This window comes from Sebastes umbrosus, chromosome 1 (genome assembly GCF_015220745.1).
Source record: "Sebastes umbrosus isolate fSebUmb1 chromosome 1, fSebUmb1.pri, whole genome shotgun sequence".
Taxonomy (NCBI): Eukaryota; Metazoa; Chordata; class Actinopteri; order Perciformes; family Sebastidae; genus Sebastes; species Sebastes umbrosus.
The window spans coordinates 10541418-10566252 of record NC_051269.1 but is presented as its reverse complement, the minus strand read 5'-3'; the positions used below and the strand labels follow the sequence as shown (position 1 = coordinate 10566252).

At 40.1% G+C, this 24835-nt stretch overlaps 3 protein-coding genes across 5 annotated transcripts; 1 reads left to right on the top strand and 2 right to left on the bottom strand.

The window, feature by feature from the left end:
* Nucleotides 1-341: 341 nt before the first annotated feature.
* On the bottom strand, nucleotides 342-5574 carry cenps (centromere protein S). The gene is made up of 5 exons (XM_037768153.1): nucleotides 5366-5574; nucleotides 5128-5251; nucleotides 1866-1899; nucleotides 1662-1728; nucleotides 342-935 (listed from the first exon to the last, which is right to left on the bottom strand). The coding sequence occupies exons 1-5, from the start codon at nucleotides 5474-5476 to the stop codon at nucleotides 822-824; spliced, it is 450 nt and encodes a 149-aa protein (XP_037624081.1). The 5' UTR covers nucleotides 5477-5574; the 3' UTR covers nucleotides 342-821.
* A 1496-nt stretch (nucleotides 5575-7070) lies between these two features.
* LOC119492445 (probable intracellular septation protein A) lies at nucleotides 7071-8741 on the top strand. The gene is made up of 6 exons (XM_037776907.1): nucleotides 7071-7343; nucleotides 7463-7525; nucleotides 7620-7699; nucleotides 7798-7928; nucleotides 8011-8077; nucleotides 8166-8741. The coding sequence occupies exons 1-6, from the start codon at nucleotides 7270-7272 to the stop codon at nucleotides 8243-8245; spliced, it is 495 nt and encodes a 164-aa protein (XP_037632835.1). The 5' UTR covers nucleotides 7071-7269; the 3' UTR covers nucleotides 8246-8741.
* Nucleotides 8742-9142: 401 nt separating this feature from the next.
* On the bottom strand, nucleotides 9143-20493 carry h6pd (hexose-6-phosphate dehydrogenase (glucose 1-dehydrogenase)). Of its 3 annotated transcripts, none has more exons than XM_037776895.1 (5): nucleotides 20329-20493; nucleotides 12837-13503; nucleotides 12622-12739; nucleotides 11495-11764; nucleotides 9143-11387 (listed from the first exon to the last, which is right to left on the bottom strand). In XM_037776895.1, the coding sequence occupies exons 2-5, from the start codon at nucleotides 13476-13478 to the stop codon at nucleotides 10042-10044; spliced, it is 2376 nt and encodes a 791-aa protein (XP_037632823.1). In that variant the 5' UTR covers nucleotides 13479-13503; nucleotides 20329-20493; the 3' UTR covers nucleotides 9143-10041. The 3 variants fall into 3 exon arrangements, with proteins under 3 accessions (XP_037632823.1, XP_037632809.1, XP_037632815.1); XM_037776881.1 differs by lacking the exon at nucleotides 20329-20493 and adding an exon at nucleotides 14233-14386; XM_037776887.1 differs by lacking the exon at nucleotides 20329-20493 and adding an exon at nucleotides 14211-14365.
* Nucleotides 20494-24835: the final 4342 nt, after the last annotated feature.

The following is a 24835-nucleotide window of genomic DNA, read 5'->3' as shown; positions in this document are numbered from 1 at the left end:
ATTTACGGTTATCACAGTCCCTGTAACATCATACTACTACTTTGAGAGGGCATACATGTTTGCAAATGAAACAGTATTGACTGAATTAATCTTTGCATGTGAACTATTAATTGAGAATTGAAACGGTATCACAAAACATCATATCGTGATATTCAATATTTTCACTCCTATACATGAGGGGGGGCAGAATGTTAGAAACACCTCTAAATAAACTGCAGAACAGAACAACTAACAATGGAGGTCATAGTTTATTAAAGTAACAACAAAAAAGAAAATTATAGGCATCATAAAAGTAGACTTCATGGCAGGTGTATTGGATTGCAGTAGGTTATACAGGTGTACCTAATGAAGTGTCCATTATGGATAGTTTGCTAGGCAGTCTTAACTGTACATTTGAGATTTCCCCAAGTGAAAAATACATATTTAGAACATCTGTGTTAGTTTGGAGAAACAAGGCAGGAATATAATTTAGCAGAGTTCCTACTTTCCAATAAGTTCAAAAATGATAATTTATTACTGTTGTATGTCAAACCAGTGCCAAATGCACTAGAATTTGACGTTGCATCAGCAGGTCCCAGGACAGATAACAGTCAGAAGTTATTTTCTCTAAATCTGTAGAAAGTGTACATAAAACTATTGTAATATATAAAATATAATTGCATGCTGTAGAATCATTGAACGTTGAAATGCATATTTCCCATAACAGCATGACTATGACACCTTTGATGACTCTTAACTTTCTGTCATGTTTTAGTCAGCCTTCATGTTTATTTGAATGTTGAGCACAAGTGAGAGGCTGCCGGCCGGCCTGTGTCTTGTCCTTATTCTCTGCTCTCCTCCTCAGTGTCTCTGCTCTTCCTCTTCCCAGAACTCTTCTTTTTCAAATCCCTCTGCTCCTGGTTCAGTTCTTCACTTTTATTTTGTATGTAGATGGACTGAAATAAATAAAGGCAAATTAAACATTAAGCGTGCTGTCTGCTGTAGAATATATATATACCCCTACATAGTTCCAGTATATTGCATTATTAGGATGAAATGGTTTTGAGTGGCCTACATTGACTGATATAACTATTAGGGCTCGGACGATATACGCCGATCTCCTGATTCAATACTATCACGATACTTGGGTGCCGGTTCGATATGTATTGTGATTTTTTAAAAATTGTGATTCTACAAGTATTGCGATTTAAAAATATTACGATTAGTGAGTTTTGTTAACTTTTTTAAAACTAGACCACGGGGAAAAGTTGAATCATACACTTCTAGGGACTTGTACTTTGGAAAATATCGAAATGAATACAGTAAAATGTTTGATTTTCAGCATGTACTGTGTGTAGTCAGAGATGTCCTGAAGTTATATATATATATCAGTCATTGTCAGGAATTATTTATTACATTTTTTCCAGCAACCCAAAAATCAAAGAATAAAGACATATCCCTCACAAATTTCCTTTTTTAATTTATAAGGGACATGGAACATGTTTATACTTCTGGAAAATAGAAGTGATGATCCAATAAATAGAAATATGATCCAATATATTAATAACTAATAACTATGATGTATTTGAGTTTGACTTGGTGGCTCAAAAGTTACTAGACATACCAGTACAAGATTAAGTGCTGTATAATCCCTTCCTGACAATACAGTGGCAATAACTCACCAATGCAGTACTGCGACGGGCCACAAGCTTTACATCTTCTGAGGACACTGTGCTTCTTTTAGCATGTCTGAAACCAAAGTTGAGATTGTAAATTACATGTATTATGAACATGTGTAACTAAAGACTTCACCAGGTATTTTATAAATTAAAAGACAGTGCATTGTTCACTCATCTGTTAATATGGTAACAAAATTACATTCTCACCTTGCAAAGGCCTCCAGGTCTTTAGCAAATATATCTGAAAGAAATGAGAGGATGTTGAGTTTAGACTGACCTGTGGTAACTTTACAGTTAGCTGCACATATTTGTCAGTACTCTTCACACAGCATGTCTATGTGGACTAAGATGGATAACTAAAGCTAATTGAAAAATGACATCTTTCCAAATTCGTCGTGTTTTTTTTAATTTATACTCAACCAGCAGCAAAACGCTGCATTTAAAGTTTTGTTTGCACATTTTTAACATACCATATTGTATAAAATAACAATTTAAGTAGACACCAATTTCCTTCATTTTGCATCTACGATTTAAAAAAATATTAAAAGACCAGAGACAAGTCCCGTTTAGCTGAAGACCCAGCAAATGTTTGGAACCAGCTTTTATACGTAAACACTGACCCTGCTAGACACAGAGGAGGAAAAGTGGCACGGAGATGGAGAGGAGTGTATTGTGTGTCGGAACAGTGCAATTAACACTGGATGCAAGAACATATTTTCAGAAGATTGCCAGGGATGGATCGGGCATGCAAGGAGATTATTTTGTCGAGAGGATATGAGGGGTGGAAGTCACAAAAATGAATAGATAAAAATGGAGGTGTTGAATATGCATGTGTATTCAAAAAGTGGAATGATAAATTATCAATTGATTTGATTCATTTAAAGGTGATTTGACTAAAACAGTTGTGCTATGATGAAAACAGCCATGTTTCATCATTTTCACCATCTTACATTCATCATTCACATCACAAAATTGCCATTTATCATTTAAGGAAAGTGGCCTCGAGGTCATTTTGTGAGTAAAGTATTGCGATACATCACTAGTTATCATCCAATAATGTAATATACATTATTCTGAAATTCTGAATAATGAGTACTTTCCCTTTCAGAACTATTATTAGATTGCACAAAATACAGATGCACCGATACCGGATCGGATATCGGGCTGATACTGACTCAAATAGCTGGATCGGGTATTGGTGACAATGGGACTGATTTATTCAATTCAGTTCTATATTTATATACAATATACATTATATACTGTAATTTGAATTCCTGTTTAAGTTTTGATTTGTTGCTGCATTAAAAATGTTTACACTTGAATTATAATTCCTGTTAATTTTGACGATTTTTTACCGAGTTACTGGTGTACGATTTATTATTTTAATAATAAAAATGTTCACTTCTATGTATTTATTTGTTATGTTTTGTTTTACACAGTTAAGAAAGCAATGTTTAAGTTAAGCTTGATGTTTCCTTACACATAAAAGAATGATCCCAGTCACTTCCACACAGTGAGGCATACAGCTTATTAATTAAACACTGGAATCGGATCAGTACTCGTTATCGGCTGATACCCAAAGCTCAGGTATCGCTATCGGTATCGGGACTGAAAAAGTCGGAACGGTGCATCACTAACACAAAATGTACAAATGGACCCAATAAAGTGGCAACTCAGTTGATTCAAGCGACTGGATCAGCTGGTAGGTTGTATAAAGTTAAATACTGTTATACTTTGTAATGATATGTAAGTAAACATTTTAGATTGTAACACATGTTACACCAATAGAGATTTTAAATCCCTGTGGCTCTGTTAAGGCAGATAACACTGAACAAAGTTTGTTTTTAGTGAATAAATCTAAAATATATATATGAGCTCTAATCCAAACAGGAAAGTAGATGTGATTCGTAAGTTGACGCTGTAACTTACGCTTGGCAATAGGACGCCTATGAGTTTTTTTATCTGTTCAAAATGTACCTTAAAGGGAGATTTGTATTTAATACTCTTATCACCAAGGGAGTGGGAGAATATGCTTGCTTTATGCAAATATATGTAGTCATTATTGGAACAATTAACAACACAAAACAATGACAGATATTGTCCAGAAACCCTCACAGGTACTGCATTTAGCATAAAAAAATATGCTCAAATCATAACATGGCAAACTGCAGCCCAACAGACAACAACAGCTGTCAGTCAGAGGCAATTAATGGTGAAACATCACAGCATCATCTCCTAATTAGCCTTAATGATATGAAACCTTTTCATAAAGACAAGAGACTGATTTGGCCACTTCTCTCATCGTATTATCTTCATGTGATTGGAAAGACCTAGATGGGATCGTTTGCCGTCTGTCATGGGAACTGGAACTATACAGGACATCTATACTGGAATGATCAAAAGTTTAATGACGCCGTAACATGTTGACACTCTTTATATTTACTTTTTGACATAACAGACAGGGTCCATTATGCACATGCAGAGACAACAAGCAAAGAATGTACATTTTTAAAAGTATATCTATAACCCTTCCAATACCAAAATCTTGTCCCGTTACCTACATATTCTGCATCCATATGCAGATATCTGTTTATAGATATTATATCAAACTTAACTAAGATAACAGAACTTTTTTTAAAAGTGAAGTTTCATTGCTGTTGAGACGTTTCTGCCCTTAGAAATGCAGAAAGAAATATTTCACTATAAAAAGTGTATGGTTATGGTTTTAACAATGACTTAAGATTTTAATATATTTACTAGGGCTGTCAATCAATTAAAATATTTAATCGCATGATGGTCCATAGTTAATTGCAATTAATCGCAAACTAATCGCACATTTTTGACCTGTTCAAAATGTACCTTAAAGGGAGATTTGTCAAGTATTTCATATTTAATACTCTTATCAACATGGGAGTGGACAAATATGCTTGCTTTACGCAAATGTATGTTTATATTTATTATTGGAAATCAGTTAAAACACAAAACAATGACAAATGTTGTCCAGAAACCCTCACAGGTACTGCATTTAGCATAAGAAAAATGCTCAAATCATGACACTGTAAACTGCAGCCCAACAGGCAACAACAGCTGTCAGTGTGTCAGTGTGTTGACTTGACTATGACTTGCCCCAAAACTGCATGTGATTATCATAAAGTGGGAATGTTTGTAAAGGGGAGACTCGTGGGTACCCAGAGAACCCATTTTCATTTACACATCTGGAGGTCAGAGGTCAAGGGACCCCTTTGAAAATGACCATGCCAGTTTTTCATCACCAAAAATTAGCGCAGGTTTGGAGCGTTATTTAGCCTCCTTCCTGACAAGCTAGTATGACATGGTTGGTACCGATGGATTCATTAGGTTTTCTAGTTTCATATGATGTCAGTATCTTCCCTCTAGCGTTCAGTGTACAGCCCTAGTTTTAACATGTGTGTGTGTGAAGGTGCTGCTGCACTGATCTGTTGACACCCACCACACTGTCTGAAGGTTGTCTCTGCTATCGCTGCTACGACCTGTCTGCTGAACGGCCTCCGCTGGTCCTCTCCCATCTTCACACACAGACGAGCCGCGGTGTGATGGACTGCTGCCTTCAACCTCTGGAACTCAAAACATGTAATCACATTACAAGAAGTCAACAGAAACCTGTCTGCTGCTGTAGCCTGTTGATATGAGCCACACACACACACACGTGTCTGTACACTCATCTCTACCTGCTGCTCCTCGTCTTTATCAGCAGACATCTTCTGGCTGCTATTAAGTAACGAAGCGGGGAAATATCTCACTAAATCAGGCTGCGACAGACGAAACAAGTCGCAGTTCATAAACACATATTTGAAGTAGTCAGCTGGAAAACAAAAACTCGCGGCACAAAATCAGCAGCAAGTCAGAGACTGCTGAGTTTAATCACTGTTTACTGTACAGCACCACTGTGTGGTCCGGAGGAGGTACTGCAGCCTTTAAACACGCCATTAATGCAGTGTTAAACCTGCAGTAGGCAGTATATTTTTTGGCATCATTCGGCTAAAAGTCCATAATAACCTTTCAGCATATTGTAATTCAAGTATTCTGAGAGAAAACTAGACTTCTGCACCTCCTCATGGCTCTGTTTTCAGGCTTTAAAGAATCTAGCCCGTAACGGGAGACTCTGACCAATCACAGGTCATTTCATTGAGAGAGCGTTCCTATTGGCTGTGCTCCGGTCATGTGACCAGAACTTGCAGTGTGTTCCAATCCACGTACTTCCAGTAGTGCACTGTGTGCACTCTGTACTTACTTGAGTAGTGCGTGAATTTCAACGGGGGTAGGGTCGTCTCAAATCGAATACTCCGCGGCTCTCTACTCGCCAAAATATCTTCTTCTTCTTAGGGGTTTTACGGCAGCTGGCATCCTTTGTGTAGCATTGTTGCCTCCTTCAGGTTTTACCCGTCCACTACCCGCCAAAATATCTGCCTGTTTTGTTGATCAAGAATACACAGAAACTGAAAGCAAAGTGGAAATTACGTTTCCAACGTCGTCGCTGCCTACGCCTACGATGTGTCCTCCTGTTGGCTGAAAATGCACCGGTATGTTTCTATAAGGTACATTGTTCAGCATCGCAAAGGCTCCTGCATCATCTGCCGCCATTTTCACGTTTGAACAGTGGTCGCGGTCTTGGCCCTTCTGCTACGTAGCCAAGATGGCGAAAATTGAGTGTGAAAAGTGTCCAGTGTTCCACACTGAACGATTTGACCGTTTTGAGTATAACATCCGGGTACTTCAAGTGCACTGCATTTTGCCGTACTTCACAGTGTGACAAACTTTTGCACTCAAAATAGTAAGTGTAAGTACGGAAGTACGTGGATTGGAACACACTGTAGGCATTCCTTCAACAGATTTCACAATGGTGGGCGCGTCACAAACTTTCTAATTTTACAGCTAAACAGTACACTACAAGATGATTCTGAAAACATTTGAGGAGAGAAATAGGCGTTACAGTAACAAAATATTGATTCATATTTGATCAGCGCTGCCTAGTTTGACCGTTTGGTCGGAGTTCGCGAGTGATTGACAGCCGGCTCTCATAGACAGCAGCTGGACAGCAGACCTCAAATCAGCTCTTACTGCTTGTTTTCCTCCGGTCTGTGAAATCTTGCAGATGCCATTAGGAGCACCAGAGGACATCTGAGGACACTGGAGGACATCTGAGAACACAGAGGCACATGATTTTTTTCTTGTACTACTGTCACGATATAGCGACCATTTTGTAAAAATAACTTTTTTTAATCATATTTACTCCAATCTTCGCCAGACGTTTCATTGCGTGTCCATATGGGGAGATATGTTGTCGCCTGCAGCTATTTGGCACATACTATGGAGGGGCAATAGAGGGCTTCATTGTTAGATTTTATGAGTATATTGCATATTTAACACTTTAATACTGCCAGCTTTGATCAAACACAAAACCTAATCTTCAAGCTTACATTTATGTGCAGATGTTGAGCTCCCAGGGAATACAATATGCAGCAGAAGTCTCTCTACATGTCCGGCTCACATTTAGAGCTGTTGGCAGTTGTTCAGGTGAACACGTCCATCAGGAGTAGTGTTACAGTATAGTCGGCCTGAGTGTGTAACATCCATGTTTCTCTACATGCTGATCTTCATGGCGTATCATAGCAGCAGATGGATACCAAAGAATCAGAGGTTAAAATTGTAAGTGCTGTTTTTCATAAGTCATGTTTCTGTTTTGTTCGGATACAAAAATACCCTGTGTGTTAATTCAAACTGTCATTGCAACAGGTTATACTACTTGTGTTTTATTCCATTTGTAGTCAAATAGTGAATGCAGTGTTTGCGGCGCTTGTCCTGGTTCCTCAGCTCTACGTCATGGGAAGGTAACTATAGGACACAGGTGATGGCATCGAGCAGCAGAGCTCATGGGTAATTTGTACAACGTGACGTTAAACACGGGGTCTTTTTTGTTTAAAGGCCAACATCCTCCAGATACTGCAGGCAGCCCCTTCTGAACAACCTGTCTGCCTCGATCGCCTTGTCCTTCGTAGCTTCAGGTAAATCCCATCACATCAGACACATTTCAAAAACATGCATAACATACGACAAGCAAAAAAAGGATTATTATGGACATAACTTCAACTCTTTCCAATAGGTTTCTCGGTGATATTCACATTGATAGACCCAGTTCCTCAGAGCTTGTGGGCCTCCTATCATGTGTTTGGGCTGCTGACATGCGGACAAGGACTATGCACTGCCATCCTGACTCTGAGAGCAGCAGCATGTGTAAGACAAAGACTGATGTGTTATCATGAAGTTCTATGGAGAAACTGCAGCATCAAAATGATTTACGTATGTATATTCACAGGCCAAAACCACCCCTGAGCTGTACTACATGTCCCTTATTCTAACTGTCGCTTCTATTTTCAGTACAGGTGAAGTACATTTCCTCTAAATTATATGGGCTCATTCATACACTGGATCTTCTGTTCAAAGGAATAACACCTGCTTGTGTCTGTTCAGGGTTTTTCTTGGTGAGAGGAGGACTCTGGTTGACTAACAGGAAGCTTGTGACGGACCCGAGCAGAAACAATGAGCAGTAAAAGTAGTCCAGCTGTCCCACGTTGACATCTGATACTCAACGTAATTAAGATTTCATGAGGTTTCCATGCCACCAGCCGCTGGTAACTTTAAACCATGGGAAAGAGACTTAATCCTTCTCACTCTTTAATGCCCACTTCAGAACAAACCTCATCAAACAGGTGTTTGTCTCAATTTTTAAAGCTGTTTGCTTTTTATTTGTTGGACATTTGTTTCATGTAACAGTCATAGAAAGCTAGTAAATATGTACTTTACACTGTAGATTCAGTGTATAATTATCATTACAGTACTGAATGTGATTTTTTTTCCTCATTGAAAATTAAAGCAACAGATTATAGCAGGAAAATTAAAAGGTATTGTTTCAATTTCAATCAGTTTGTAACTTTCAAACCGTATGAGCCAAATTTTAAAACAACTGGAAAATTGGAATGAAAATCAAAACACATGTAGGAAATAATTTAAAGGTGCTAAATACGGGATTGGTAGGATTTGTGTTGCCTCTCAACGGCTCTCTACAAGGTGACGGTGAGCCTGCGGGAGAGCGACTTCATTCTCTGTTCAGGTAGACATTACTCCTCAATATCTTTACATAGAAAATAGATGTTTGATGCTATATTAATGCTCTTGATATCGAATTTAGCACCTTCAATATTACATCACCTTAGATGCATCACCAAGCCAATGTGATGCATCCAAGTGCTCACCTTACAGTGCATGAGAACATATTTTGTAGATGTATTTACAGTACATCACAGACTATTTTTCAGTCTCTTTTAAAATTGTTCTTCACAGATTTATACTGTTGTTTTGTATGATATGCGGGACATTGTCTCCTCTCTTCAGCTGAAACACTAACGCCCATCAAGATGGATCAAACAAAGGCACAATAACACAACTGCTGAAACTCAGTAGCACTTTAATTCAGAGGATTATAAATCAACCTATTGATTGAAATAAAGCTGCTCCTGTTTGGACTCCATGTATAAAAAGCACCTAAAGACCACCGGTACTGAATTTTCTAAGTGGAATGTGAATGGGTCAGGAATGTGCTTTTTTTAATTTTTTATTAGTGAAGCACCAAATATCTTGAATTACCTGATACATTTCAATAACAAACGTTTGTATTTCTGTTATTAACATACAAAGACAATATATTATTAATGGGACCAGTCACACTCACTCTTTATTAACTCACCGATGACATTTTAAGTGGGTGACTGCCTCTCAAAAATATAAAAACATACAATCAAGAAGTGTAGATTACACAGTGAACAGCCTATCTGCAAGTTCACAAAATCACCTGAGATCATACTAGGGCTGACCCGAATGCTTCCAAATCAGTATTTGAATGCTTCATTTATTTTTTTTATTTATATGTAAGTATGTAATAATAAAGTATAAATCCACATCTACAGACAGACAGAAGAACAGCGTTGTGCCGCGAAGCTTTGACTACCTTCGAATATTTCTAACTGAAGCTTCGAAGCCTAAAAAATGGTATTCGGGACGGCCCTAGATCAAACAAGCACTTAGATTATAAGTAAATATGTTTTTCTGTTTGTTGGAATTTGTTTTTGGCACCAGATGTTTACGACATCAGATATGCATATAGTGCTACATACCCTGTACTTTGTAAACTACAGACACGTATACTTGTATTTGTCTAGATTTCCACTAATCTCACACATGATTGGGCTTCGATAAACCATAAAAAGTCTGCATTTGCATTTCACACACACTGTCCAATTAAAGCAGCTCCAACAAACATGTGTCTGATTGAAAGTTAGGAATGTAATTCCTATCCTAAAAGTGCATCATAGTCTATATACCAAACGAGTCTGCCGTCGGCAGGATTCACCCCGGTGACAGGCCACTTGTCTGGGTTGTCCTTCACTCGGCTCAGCTGGGTGATCAGTTCATGCTTGCCTTTGCCCATCACTAAAAGAGCAACCGTGCGAGCTCGGTTAATGGCACTGAAAGTGAGGCTCATGCGTTGGTGAGGCTTGACGGGGCTCTCGGTGAGGGCCACCAGACGCTCCCCAAGTTCACCCGCTTTACTGCCAGGGAACAGAGAGGCTGTGTGGCTGTCGTAGCCGACTCCCAACAGTACAAAGTGGAAGCTGGAGCCGTTGACTAACTTGCTGAGATCGTTCTCGTACAGCAGCGCTCCTCCGTCCTCCTCCACACATAGACGCTGGTTGAGCTGCACTGGCATGGGGTGGATGTTGTAATAGGGGATCCTCACGTGTTGCAGCAGATGGTCGTGCAGGTTGTGGAAGTTCGACTCCGGTTCGGTCAGCGGCACACATCGCTCGTCCACCATCCACACATGGGTGTCCCTCCAGGGGAAGGAGAAGTGGTGCAGAGCCAACCTGTGGAACAGAGCGAGGGGAGAGGACCCACCAGAGAGGGCGAGATGGAAAACACCACCCTCGCGCACCGCTGCCTCTGCCGCTTCCTGAATGTCTGCAGCGAGCCTCTCCACCAGCTCCTCAGCCCAGGCCGACACCATGTCAGCACTACGAAATTTGCCCTGCGTCACCTGGAAACCGTTTGCTGACATGCCACCCATCTGATCGGGGCTGATTATCACCACCTCGCTGTTGTAGCCAATGTTTTTCCCTTCCACATGGACGTCCAGCATGTCTCCGTTGTCGGCACCCCCGGGGTAAATGCGGGGTAAAGTGCTGGCTAGGCTACTGAGCAGTGGTGTCCATAAGCCCCAGGAAGCCAGCAGGTTTTCAGCACTAATGAAACTATTCTTACGTCCAGCAAAAATGTGAGAAATAAGTTCTGAGTAGGCTTCCTTCTGCTCTGTTGGAGTTTGCACATAATAGTCTGAAATAGGTAAACCTAAAATATTGACATCTTTGTGCTCCGTCACTTCCTTCCACTCACCTTCCTTTAAAACCGGCCTGAATAAATTCTTACTCACAAGAATTGCTGGATATTGAAGGCTGCCATGCCCAAAGTAGAACACTATCTGTTTGGGCTTGCAGTGAACGCTGTTGTGGTTCTGAAGACAAAAGATGTCATTCTTGAAAAGTATGCGTGCATATCCCACCCGTTCATCTAACATCTTCCCTGAGATCAGAAGAATTGGCACACCTTCATACTGGGCGTCATCGATGTGGGCCAACACAGCTGGAAGACACAAACAGGATCACTTATTAGAAGAGCTATATGTGTTGTATAGCAAGTGTTTTACAACAGTAGAAGAACACATCATGATTAAAAAGAAAAGCTGTCACCTGCAAATGTTGGCGTGAAACTGACATGATGTTTTGTGTTATTCATCTCCTGCTGAACTGCTGTTTTGTATGCTTGGTACTGGCCGACCACAGCTTGATCTTTTCCTAAAGGCAGCAGAGAACGGAAGATCTGCAGCTTGTTTTGTAGGATTTCTTCGCTGCTGCTCAGATTCATGGGAAGCCTCGTGGTCAACAGGGTCATGACCTCAGTCAGGTGGTTCTGTAGCACATCTCTGATCACCCCGTATTGGTCATAGAAGGGAATACGACCTTAAAGACACAAACACATGATTGTTTGTTAAGAATTCTTGCAAGTTGTTCATATCTCAAAACACTTAAAAGGTCCAGTGTGTAAGGTGTGTGTCTGGTGACATCTAGCTGTGAGGTTGCAGATTGCAACTAAATGTTAAACCTGCAGTAGGTAGAATGTTTTTGGCATCATTGGACAAAAAATCCATAATAACCTTTCAGCATATTGTAATTCAAGTGTTCTGAGAGAAAACTAGACTTCTGCACCTCCTCATGGCTCTGTTTTCAGGCTTTAGAAAATCTAGCCCGTGACGGGAGACTTTGGCCAATCACAGGTCATTTCAGAGAGAGAGCGCATTCCTATTGGCTGTGCTTTGGCTGGTGGGCGGTGCTTGGTATTTCCTCAACTGATCTCAACATGGCTGCCGGGTCACAAACTTTCTCATTTTGCAGCGAAACAGTACACTACAAGATGTTTCTGAAAACATTTGAGGGGAGAAATAGGCATTACAGTAACAGAATATTGATTCATATTTGATCAGCGCTGCCTAGTTTGACCGTTTGATCGGAGTTCGCGAGTGATTGACAGCTGCTCAGAGACGGCAGGCTCCAGCTCGGCTCTGATTGGTTGTTTTCCTCCGGTCTGTGAAATCCTGCAGATGCCATTAGGAGCACCGGAGGACACAGAGGCACATGATTTTTTTTCAGATTACCTGTTTCATGCACTACTGTCGGGATATAGTGACCGTTTTATAAAATAACCTTTTTAAATCATATTTGCTCCATTTCTACCAACTGCAGCTTTAAGTAAATGTTTACTCCTAAATGTTACACACTGTTCCTTTAATTTCAACATTATCAACGCAATTTTTAATCACCTTTAACATCGAGGGTCTCTTTCATTATGATCTCCACTCTGTCGATGTGGTGCTTGTTCCAGATGGGATCTAGAAACTTCTTGTTCTCTATTCTGAATGGAAGTATCTTTGCAACCACCTTTTCACAAAGAGGCAGAGAAACATACCATGAAATCAAACAATCTACAATTACAGAGTCATGGGTGACAGGCACACACTGTGTAGGATTTCCTTACCTGTTTCCCCAGGTAATGGTCGATTCTGTACATCTCTTCATCCTTCAAGGAGCTCCCGAGCTGAGTTGCAAGTACCTGAGCACTCCTGTAGTCATGTCCGAAAGGTTTCTCTAGCACCACCCTCAGCCACGCCCCGCCGGTCGGCCTGCAAGCATTATTTATCTTATCAGCAATATCTGCATAAGCAAATGCTGGTACTGAGAGGTAGAAGAGCCTCCCTGCCTCCGCTATTCCCTCTTGTTGAAGCTCTCGCTCAATGTGCTTGGCCAGCTCCTGGTAGTCCTCTAGGGTCTTCAGCTGCCGATACTGTGCGAGCCGCAGGAACTGCTCTCTCAGCAGAGCGCAGCGCTCCTGTGATGCATCCTTTGAGCAGGACACCGCCTTTAGGATCTCAAAGAAGACCGGTGTGGCCTGGTCGGCAGGTGACAGTCCTCCGGCGTGGAAGGAGAATGTGTTTCCACTACTGACCTGGTTAACGTACAGCTCGAAGAAGCCCTGCCACAGGTACTTCTTCGCCAGGTCACCTGTTCCTCCCACTATCACCACCGAAACATGGCCGGGTCTCTGTGCCTCCGTTCTCTCCTCGCCATTTCCTCCCTGGGCACACAGAGTGACCAGAAGCAGGAGCACAGTCCCAAACATGCTCTGGTCCTAACCGTCCAAACTCCTGTATGAACACAGGAATGAGACACATTACATGTAGGCAATTATCCAGCACCACGGAGCAAATAAGACATCGTATCAAAGCTAAACATATGATCGACACCAAGCATTACATGTTTGTCTGTAGGGTTGCAAATAACGATTATCTTTTACTACTGATTAATCTGCAGATTATTTTCTTTGATTGCTTGTTTTGTCTATAAAATGAAATAGTGAAACATGTCTATAATAAATGTGATGTAATGTATTCAAATATCTTTTATCTGACCAACAGTCCAAAACCCAAAGATGTTCAGTTTATCACCACATTTGACAAAGAAAAGCAGCAATCTATCACAATCAAGAGAGCAAATCTTTTCCATTTGTGGCAATCTATCATCAACATAGTTGCTGATCAATATTCTGTTGATCAACTAATTGAATGTTCAGCCAATATTTTCAGCTCTAAATGTTTGTGATAAAAAGCAAATCAAACAAAACTAAATGAAATAAACTTTGCCTGAAGAATGCCACAAGCTACAACTGAGAAATAAAGTCCCATTCACATTTTTTTATCAGAGTACACATGCAATAGATACTGCTGTATTTCTTTTGCAATGTGAAAAATCCATAAACATAGAACAACTGAACTTAAAAGTCACATTTAAACATCAACAAGAGCCAATATAGATAATAATTTGAACACTATGAAAGTAAAAAAGTTAATATAACCTTGAAATATACTGGACCTTACACAAATCTCCAAAGACAAAATAGATAAGCAATAAATGACTTAGCAGTGTCTCTTTCTCCAGCTGCTTAGTCCCTTGAGAGAGCTGGTGATGATGTGCAGTAATATTGTCATGAGCATAATGATGAGTGGTTAGTATACTGACGGAGCAGGGGAGTAGACTTTGCTCTTTGCTCAGGGGCATGGAGCTTCCCAAACTGTTCTACTGTTGATAAAGTGAGTGCTGGGAAGTCTGATCAAATCATTGATGATTTTGCAATGACCCAAAAGTAATGTATTTAGCAAGATAGGAACGGCTGCAGCAAAGGCGAAATCTTCTAAAAAGTGTGTTCAATAAAACTCAGAACACACACACAAAAGACACAGAGTTGTAGGGACTGTGTGCCACGACAATTGCGTCAGTTCACAGCAACACAATTTAGTGATCACTCAAATACACACCCAGTTTTCAAAAGAAAAGTGACGGAGTGAAATGCAAATCTCCTCAAGCTTGTTACACTTAAAAACACCCGACCAGATGTGATCAATCAACAACATCAACAGCGGTTAACATGTGTATTAGTGATGCTGCAATTTAAACAGACTACGTTTTACCTGTGTAGGCCTGTGAGTGATGCAGAATGGCCAAAAACTACACCTGTGTGCTGCTGTCTGAGAAAATCAGTAAGCAATCAAAATAGATAATGCCTTGTAAGGGAGTTAAAGAATCTAAAAAAAATAAATTCTGCATTTGGCAAGCAACCAGTACAGAGAGGCCAGTATTAAAGCAATATCGAGTCAATGTTGGGCAAGAGAGTAAAGCTCGCTCTGATTTAACTGGTGTCATTTATTGAAGGCATCAGGGTCCCAATAGTTTCAAAGATTTGCAGCCGAAGTTATCTGGACACCATGTCTGGTCACACACATATATATATATATATATATATATATATATATATATATATTAAGAGCAAAAAATGCCTTCTTGCTCTTAAACCTGCAGTGGGCAGAATGTTTTTGGCATCATTGAGCAAAAGTTCCATAATAACCTTTCAGCATATTGTAATTCAAGTGTTCTGAGAGAAAACTAGACTTCTGCACCTCCTCATGGCTCTGTTTTCAGGCTTTAGAAAATCTAGCCGTGACGGGAGACTCTGGCCAATCACAGGTCATTTCAGAGAGAGAGCGTTCCTATTGGCTGTTCATTCAACGGAGGCAGCTGTCAATCACTCGTGAACTCCGATCAAACGGTCAAACTAGGCAGCGCTGATTCAAATATGAATCAATATTTTGTTACTGTAATGCCTATTTCTCTCCTCAAATGTTTTCAGAAACATCTTGTAGTGTACTGTTTAGCTGTAAAATGAGAAAGTTTGCTCTGGCTGGTGGGCGGTGCTTGGTATTTCCTCAACTGATCTCAACATGGCTGAAGGGTCACAAACGTTCTCATTTTACAGTTAAACGGTACACTATAAGATGTTTCTGAAAACATTCAGAATATTGATTCATATTTGATCAGCGCTGCCTTGTTTGACCGGAGTTCGCGAGTGATTGACAGCTGCTCAGAGATGGCAGGCTCCAGCTTGACTCTGATTGGTTGTTTTCCTTCGGTCTGTGAAATCTTGCAGATGCCATTTGGAGCACCGGAGAACACAGAGGCACCTGTCTCATGCACTACTGTCAGGATATAGTGACCGTTTTATAAAAATAACTTTTTTTAAATCATATTTGCACCAATTCTACCCACTGCAGCTTTAACTGGAAAAGCTTCAGGCTTTTTGCGTCATCAGACTTTGATGCGTAAAATCGGTGGAGTTCCACTTTAAACCACATCTTGAAATGTTAATGTCTGAAAAAGGTCAAAAACTGCTCAGGGAAAATTATGCACCTGTAATCGGTCCTTCAATTGTGGAATCCCCATTCCCATCCGAAACAAAAGAGTTAAAGGGTAGGCGGCATGATGAAAATAAAAATACTCATGGTAAAGTCCTAACTTTGACCTTTTGACCATTTTTTTTCATGCCTAACTTTTCATGTACATTTTTCTTGGGCTTCAATATTCAATTCATTCAACATCTGGAGCATATAAGGTATTATAAAGGATATGAGAACAGGCAAACAGTAGAGTAGAGTGGTGCAGGAATGACTCCTGAAACCCAGTGTTCATTTGTGAAGATTATCTTGCTGAACAAAACATGTATCATAAACATGTCTATCACATAGCTTATTTCTTGCGATAATCCAAAATCCAATGGAAACATACCATTGGCGTTTTGTCGAGGGAACCAGGGCGATGCTAGCTTCCTGGTTGGCCGACAAAAATATGTCATCCCTGCACCACTCTATTGGAGTCAGAGGTAAATTCTTCTCAAGGCACTTACTGAACTCTACTCACTACAATGTGTAAAACAAAATGCAAATGGGACACGAACACACATTTCAAATGATCCGTGTCTCGGTGTAGATAATATGTCTTCATTACTGCTTCACTGACATTTGTTATATGAAAAACCACCTCAAAAAGTGAGGAATCTCAGTTTGTGTCAGCTGTATTTTTGCAGCTGTGTAGCATTATAGCGCTATAGTTAAAGCCGAGGTCTAGATGTTATAAACCTGATTAATGACAGAGGACATTTTATTTTCCCCTCTCTCTCTCTCTTTAAGTAGACTGAAAATTGTACACGTTGAACAGGACACCCACGGTATGACGCTCATTTTATGACTGGATGCAACATCTGGAAACCCTGCATTACACATTCATGTTTGCACAGCGACAACGCAAACAGCAAAGGCCACCTCATGAGTGCTGACTGTTTCAACAACAGCTACATTTTAGGTTGGATTTACTTTGTTAAAGATTACTGCAGATAAAATACCTGTTAGTTTTTTTTAACAATACAATAACACTTGTCACATGTTATATGAATATTATTAAAATACACAGGGCAGCTGGAAAATTTAATCGTAATTTAATGAGAATAAAGTCATACTATTTCAAGAAAAAAAAAGTCATAATATTACGAGAATAAAGTCATAACTTTACAAGAAAAAAGTCGTAATATGACGAGAAAAAGAGTCATTTCCTCCTCCACAATAGAGGCAATTTCCCCCAGGTCTGTGTGGTTCTTTCTTCGGAATAAAAGCAGTTTCTTGCACAATCTTTTCAAGGTCCTGATACTTATTATTAAGTATTATTTGTGAAACCTATACTAAAGTATAACTTCACAAGATGCTCCACATTCCTCATTTTCACACAGACGGCACACTGCTCTATTTCCCCTCTAAAATAACACGTAAAATTACTTCTTTATAATATTATGACTTTATTCTCATAATACTCCAACTTTTTTTCTGGTAAACCTATGACTTTATTCTCGTAATCTTATGACTTTATTCTCGAAATCTCAGATTGCTGTTTTTTTTGCTCAATGTGGCCCAAATACTACGTCGTACTTTTTAACCTACATACCACTTGTACTCTTATCTCTTCCTCTATTGGCTTCCAGGCGATTACTTTTTCTGCTTATTTCACTGCAGGAATCAATTCAGTGGCATATCATCTGAAAAGACACTATCTTCATTCAGCATTTGAGTTCATTCCTGTTCAGCTTTTCCCCAGACTTTATCCAGTTAATTCCAACACATGACTCCTGCTCAATCAGAAGCTGCTTTTATTTTCTATCAGCGTAGAAAATCTTCCCTCAAACCACATACACGGTCCAAATTGACTCATCCATCAAACTTGCCATGCAGAGTGAGCCAAAAAGGGCATCTTCTCTACTCCTTAAGGGGCCGTCACACATGACCCTCAACTGACCACTGACTTTTATTCTGGCGAAATGGAAATTTCCTCAAGGAATTTCTTAGCAATTAAACATCAGCGTGCCAACTTCCAAGCAAAACCACATTAACCAGTACACACATGTACAATGATGACGTGTCTAAGGACTGAGCAGCTTTGTTGATCACTGAAGAAAGCGCTGCAAGGATAAGGCTGCATCCTGTTTGAATCTTTGTGGTCACATTTGTCACACCCAAGTGGTCTGCAGTAAATAACATGAGTCTTCTGCCAGGGATGTTTGAACTATTCACTCATTATCATAAGAAACTGGTGAGCCTATTCGACTGTCCTGCTTTGTGACTAATAATCATTAACCTTCACTTCCAACCACAGACTGTAAAACCACTTTTCCTTGACCTCGATGGAAAACGTCATGAGGTCAAGGACAGATGTGAAGGAGACTTAAAACAAAACATTTTCCGGTGCTAAGACAAGCCGACTGCACAGTCACTGCACTTAAACGACGCAACTTTATTTATAACACATAGAAAATGAGTAGGCTACAGTGACTAACTCAATGCTGTACCATTCAAGTAGGAGTTCAGGTTTAGGCATTTTACGGGAACGGTATGATGTCAGTCTGGGCTGGACCGTTCAGGGCCGGGAACAAGTGTAACGGGAACCGCGGCATTTTTCTTGACGAAAAACAATCACCAGTTCTATTCATTTTTAATTACTGGTATGTTTTAATTGAGCTGCATTTATATAGCACTGTCCTAGTCACTAGCGACCAGCTCAGAGCTCTTTACAACACAAGCCAGCATGTGCAGTGCCCAGGGACACTATTACAGTCACGGTGACTCTAATATAATTATTATCAGAAATGATAACACAAAATTGAATCCCTGCATCCCTGATCTGTGAGGTAAATGTGGAACAAAGGGCATTGCATTTCATTGCCTATGGGACTGCCCAACTATCCAAGCTTTCTGGATAGAAGTTTTGGATATTCTATCATATGTTACAGACCCTGATCCCAAATTGAGAAATTATTGTTACAGCAGCAGGTTATCTAAGCAATGCACAGGAACAGTACATAAAATGTACATGTCAATCCTAAAGAAATATAGCCAAAGAATACAAAATATAAAGAATACTGGAATACACTATAAATATACCTGACTACTACAACAGGCATAATTAAATCTAAATTATAAAAACAGAATAACCCACTATATACATTAGCAAGTGTGTCCGAGTTTCAGTGTTTTGTTTTTTAATATAAAATAATTGAGGTAGTAAATGTGCAAATGTAGCTGAGCAAAATTCAACATGTGCAAGAATATTACAGACTAAAACAGGATGGAGTTTGGTTGAGACAGAAACTATGGAGTTGAGGGTTCTCTGTTAGAGAGAGGTGAGGTGTTGTAGAGAGTTAATGTATGTATTGCCCTGTCAAAACATAGTATAATTAGATAGCGCCTTGTGCCTTGTGTTTGTTTGTCTGAATGTTTTTTGAAGCACTGGAGAAGTTATGTTGAAAACTCAATAATTACACTTGTTTTTTTTTTTTAAATGATAACCCAAGCTTGTGTGCAAGGCTTGTTAGTGTGTCAGCCCCTGACCCTCACAGAGAGTATACCACCACACTGATCAGCTAGAAACACAAACAACACACATGTCCAGTTCAAGAGGGTCCCTGAACGCATCATGTTCACACGTGTTGCACTAGATCCTGTACCTCCTACACCATGTGTGTTCTCCTCTCACTGTCACTGTAGTCTCACTAACAACCAGGAAACAGAATAGCACAACTTGAGGGTATTACTTCTCGGTGTCAGGCGTTTCAAACGTGTGATAAACATAAACACGTCACTACCTAAACATTATCTAAACATTATCTACAGTATGAAGGCAGCATCAGTAGAACGTTAACTAACCGCTCTGGGCTCGTGAACGTCCGTTAGCGTCATAATGTTATCTCAAACACGGCGGAGTCAATGTAAACTATATGTTGAGCAACTTTAACGACACACACTCGTTAGTATTTAACGTTACAAGTCATTCCCTCGTAGTGGTTTACTCTACAGGACACACACCGACAGATGAACGGCGGGGAGACGTTTAACCAACGGTTAACCAACGGTTCATCAACGGTTCCACCTGCTACTGTTAGTTAGCTGTCTAACTTCACTTCCGCTAACAGTACTAACACACACTGCTACACAACTCCTATATCTGCGACTGCAATATGGACAAACTGTTCATAAGACTAAAGCACGGAGAAACACACGCAGCGGCTGCTGACAGACGACGTACAGAGTTAATTGGATACCAACCTGCCCCGTGGTGGCATGAACGGTACCGTCACTACCGTCAACTAACGCTTCCTGCCCCACGTCACGTGATGACGCGGGGCTGCTGCTCATCCTGCAGGCTGCTGATGGAGGCTGAGTCTGTAGTTTATAAACCTGGAGGTCTGGGAACTCTACATTGTTGCACTCTTAATAATTAGTTTAAGATTAAATTGATTATTGAATACTTTTAAAAAAACACCATATTTGGAATATTTTCCCCCAATCACCTGTTTGATTCAGTTAGGTCAGGGGTCAGCCACCTGCAGCTCTTTAGCTCCTCTCCAGAAGCTCCCTGTGGATTTTTAAAAATGGAAATGAATAACTGTTTTTTGTTTATATTTTAATTTGTATTTATCATTGTTGTAGGTCTATGGTACGACGGAGTATTAGGGCCACATTGAGGGAAAAAAATACATCTGAGATTTCGAGAATAAAGTCATAAAAGTAGTAATTTTACTTGTTATTTTCTTTTTTTTCTCTTTTTTTTTCTTGTAATATTACAACTTTTTTTCTCGTAACATTACGACTCTTTCTCGTTAAGTTATGACTTTATTCTCGTAATATTGCGACTTTTTTCTCGTAAAGTTACAACTTTTTTCTCATAATATTATGACTTTATTTTCGTAATATTGCGACATTTTTTCTCGTAAAGTTATGACTTTATTCTTGTAATATTAAAACTTTTTTTTCTTGTAAAGTTATGACTTTATTCTCGTAATATTACAACTTTTTCTCGTAATATTATCACTTTATTCTGGAAATCTCAGATGTTTTTTCCCTCAATGTGGCCCTAATACTCCGTCGTACATTTGCACTTTGGCCCTCACTGCATTAGACTTATATACTATATACTTAGATTATAAACTGTGTTACCTTCATCACAATGCTCAAATGTTTTGCGGAAAATATAGTAAAGAAAGAAAGAAAATAGCTGGGTGTCTGGCCAGAAGGTGCTGTGGAGATAAGCCAATATGACTGTAGCCTACAGTATTATAGCCTTTGACACAGCTCAAAGCCCTGACTATATATAGGCCTAGGTCAGAACCACAACAGCCTATGACTTCTGTAAACTAGCTTGCTCTCTTCTTGGTGAAAGAAAGTAAGAATTAAGTTGTTACACTACATTTTTGAATGATTTCAGGTGTAGAGGTTGTTCCTTTAACACATGTTGTGTTGTAAATTAACTCCAATGTGCAAAATAAAATACGAATATGTAAAACTGGCACAGTCAGTTCAGAATGATAATTGTACTGTATTATATACACTGTAGATATTAGATTGATAATTGATTGATATTAAGTAGATTTGACATTGTGGATTTGGATTTAAAGTAGCCTTATGGTACATGTCCACGGGGGCGTATTTTATCGCAAGGGATCGCCTCGTTTCCCAGAATTGGACACTTGATGGGCTGCCACTAGACAGTAGGCACTAGGCACCTGATTGGATGAACGCTTTCCCTCATGGGCTGCTGCTCCCAGTTTCAACCCGGAACCAACATGGCGGCTCGTTTGAAAACTTTCTTTTCTTGTATCACGAAAAAAATAGTTTACTGAAATGTGTTTCTGAAAACATTTTATGCGAGAACTAAGACATGCAGTTGCTGAATCTGTCTTTATTTTGGATCGACAACGCTTAGTTTAAAAGTTTCTCGGAAGTTTCCAGAGGCGGCGAGTCGCACTGGATGCCCGGGATTTGCATAAAGTAGCCTATACCACAACTTTATGCAAATGAGGAGCGGCTAGTGTGACGCCCCGTCTCGAATCGAACTGCCACGCTACCAGAATACATTGCACGGCTGCTTACATAGACAATGAATGGGAAGCGTGGAAAGGACGGAGCCTGTGGACACATAATAGACCAAAGTAGTGGATGGGGCCCTCAATGCACGTTGTTCTCCTCACCGTTTAATCCTGTCTTTCTCTGCAAAGTTTGAAAGTCTATACGCCTACTTTCAGGGAATATCAGTGTAATTTAAGTCAAAGCAATGTTACAAAACGCTTAACGCGTTTCTCAGTAAAAGAAACATTTTAGTGTTAGGGGCCAAATGTAATTTTTACATCTTTAATTAAAAGGGTAAGAGTATAACATCTCTATAATTATTTATTTAGCACATTTAAATGAATTTACTTATGTTGATGAATAATTCACTACTTAGTACAAAGTCTTAAATCAGCTGTTAGAGTCCCTGGCTGTTGCCTGCTGTCACTTGGGAGCAGCTGCAGACTGCAGAGTGTTGTACAGGGTAAGAGAGACCTCTGCTGGTGTGTGTGTGGTAAAGCTGCTTTCTACTTGAGTCATTGACTTTTCACAGTCTGAATGAAGCTCATCAATCAAATGCCAGCAGCTATAAATGCTCCATCTCAAACTGAAAAAATAACAGCTGTCCAGCGCAATGTCAACAAGCTCCAATTTTAAAGGATAAAAAAAGGCAAAAAGAACAACACAAACTGCTGACTTTGAGTGGATAAACATTATCTTCTGTTTGCTCTGCATTGTCCAGCTGTCTCATGACATCACCCTCTGAATCCACACCTACCTCACACAAAGCAGGTGCCCTTTTGGCCACAATAATGATCCGATTGTTGTTGACCACACTGCCAGCCAGTCGCCCCTTCTGGTCCTCCCTTTTCCTCTTCTGAACAGTTGTGGTCGTTAGAGCGCAGACCATGACTCAGCAGCTCCATGGCCCCATCTGATACACATAATGTAAGTTAGCAGCTGAAAGTAGAAAATGTAAGGAATGAACTTCTCATCTCGACAACGTGATTTAGTTTAATCCCAAACTCTAACATGGGCCACACACACACACACACACACATGCACACGCACACACACACACACCATCCCACATCAATACCTTACAAACAGCTGTAATGCCTGTGATCACCTCCCAGGTTGGCCGGCCACTGTGAAATGTAAACAGTAAACAGGATGGAGCATCCTGTGTGTGTGCGCTTGTTTGAGAGTGTGTGTGTCACACACACCGTGTGTGTGTGCGTGTGCTTGTGTGTGTGTGTGTGTGTGGAGAGAGGAGGGGTTGGCTGCTAAAGAGAGAATGAGCCCATGCAGAGCGTGCTAGCCCAGCTGTCACTGCTATAACTTCAGACTTGAGAGACCACAGGACGCAAGCAGGAGGGCCTTACTGTGTAAGTGTGTGCGTGTGTGTGTGTGTGTGTGTTGTCATCCCACCCCCCTCAGGCATTCCCAAAAGCCCCTGGCTTCCTTCCTCTCCTTTGTTAAGCCTGCGAGGCAGACTTCGTCAAGCTGAGCACACAAACGAATGCATATGAATGTGTGCTGTCATCTTTATTAGGCCCCCTTTGCCAACACCCATTACATTTAACACGGGTCTTTACTGAAGGAGATTTCACTCTCAGTCGTACCCCCCCACTCTTACTTGCCAGACGAGGAGGATTATAGTGACCTCAGCCTGGGATACGTTTGAATACACAACCTGTTACACCCTAATAAGAGAACATAATGTTGAGCAATGAAGAAAGGCGGATTTGTTTATGGTTGTTTGTGGGTGGTTATCTGATACTGTAATGGCAAAGGTAATTAGTAGCGGTATATTTCAAAAGTGAGACAACCTTTGTTTGGATTCTTACTAAAAATATCTGTCTATACCTGCAGAGTTCACTGCACTTTGATGAGGTCAGTGCCAATGCAGGCAGCGATGACTGATCCGGGTATGTACTTATGACTAATGCTCCGTGTTTTTAACCGCATTCTCACATTTCTTCCCTTCATAAGACAAAAACTTGTCGGAGCGTGTTCTTCTTTTTGTTTCTGAATGCTACGCTGCACACAAAATAGCCCACATAGACAACAGACGCCCACCCCAAATTCCAATGAAGAGAGGTAGTGTTTTTTTCAGAGGTGGCCTGTGGAGCTTTTAAAATGAAATGAATGAGGACACGGAGGGAAAAAACAATGCACTTTTCAGTCCAGACAACAGAGCACAGAATAAAGAAGCTTCCACAACATCCATCCTGTTTGTCAGGAACATAAAAGGACGGTGGTTGGCGTAATTATTAGAGCACACTTCAGTTACTTTACAATATGTGGTCGCGTGGTTTTTATTCAGTTTTTGTGAAGGTATTTATGTACCCGTATTGAACTTGCAGAGATTAGTGACTGTAGTTTATTTGTGTAAAGCTTATCAGTACATGGTTTCATATTGTGTCAATACAAGTAGTGAACTGAACAATGTCGTGGTTGTTTGGGCTAAGATATCTTGTGTTTTTGTCGTCACATCTGATTGTTTTTGCCTTGTGTGCTTTTTATGTTATCAGAAGGATTACACACTCCTTTGTGGGTTGAAAAGTCCTACCTCATAGGCTCATAAAAAATGTTTAAAAACAACAGGATTATCTAAAAAATGCAATGTCTCCTTTAGTCTCGCTCCAGACCTCTGAATCAGAACCCACATGTCCGGTGTTTTCAGTGCTGATTATCAGGCTGAAGTCACCAAGACTGCTTTCCT

Coding starts and splice junctions, on each gene's coding strand:
- cenps (XM_037768153.1), bottom strand. CDS start 5,476: ATGAACTGCGACTTGTTTCGTCTGTCGCAGCCTGATTTAGTGAGATAT. Junction 5,252..5,365: donor ATAAAGACGAGGAGCAGCAG/GTAGAGATGAGT, acceptor TTTGAGTTCCAG/AGGTTGAAGGCAGCAGTCCA. Junction 1,729..1,865: donor GACCTGGAGGCCTTTGCAAG/GTGAGAATGTAA, acceptor CTTTGGTTTCAG/ACATGCTAAAAGAAGCACAG.
- h6pd (XM_037776895.1), bottom strand. CDS start 13,478: ATGTTTGGGACTGTGCTCCTGCTTCTGGTCACTCTGTGTGCCCAGGGA. Junction 12,740..12,836: donor ACCATTACCTGGGGAAACAG/GTAAGGAAATCC, acceptor CTTTGTGAAAAG/GTGGTTGCAAAGATACTTCC. Junction 11,765..12,621: donor AGAGACCCTCGATGTTAAAG/GTGATTAAAAAT, acceptor TGTGTCTTTAAG/GTCGTATTCCCTTCTATGAC.
- LOC119492445 (XM_037776907.1), top strand. CDS start 7,270: ATGTTTCTCTACATGCTGATCTTCATGGCGTATCATAGCAGCAGATGG. Junction 7,344..7,462: donor AAGAATCAGAGGTTAAAATT/GTAAGTGCTGTT, acceptor TTCCATTTGTAG/TCAAATAGTGAATGCAGTGT. Junction 7,700..7,797: donor CTTGTCCTTCGTAGCTTCAG/GTAAATCCCATC, acceptor TCTTTCCAATAG/GTTTCTCGGTGATATTCACA.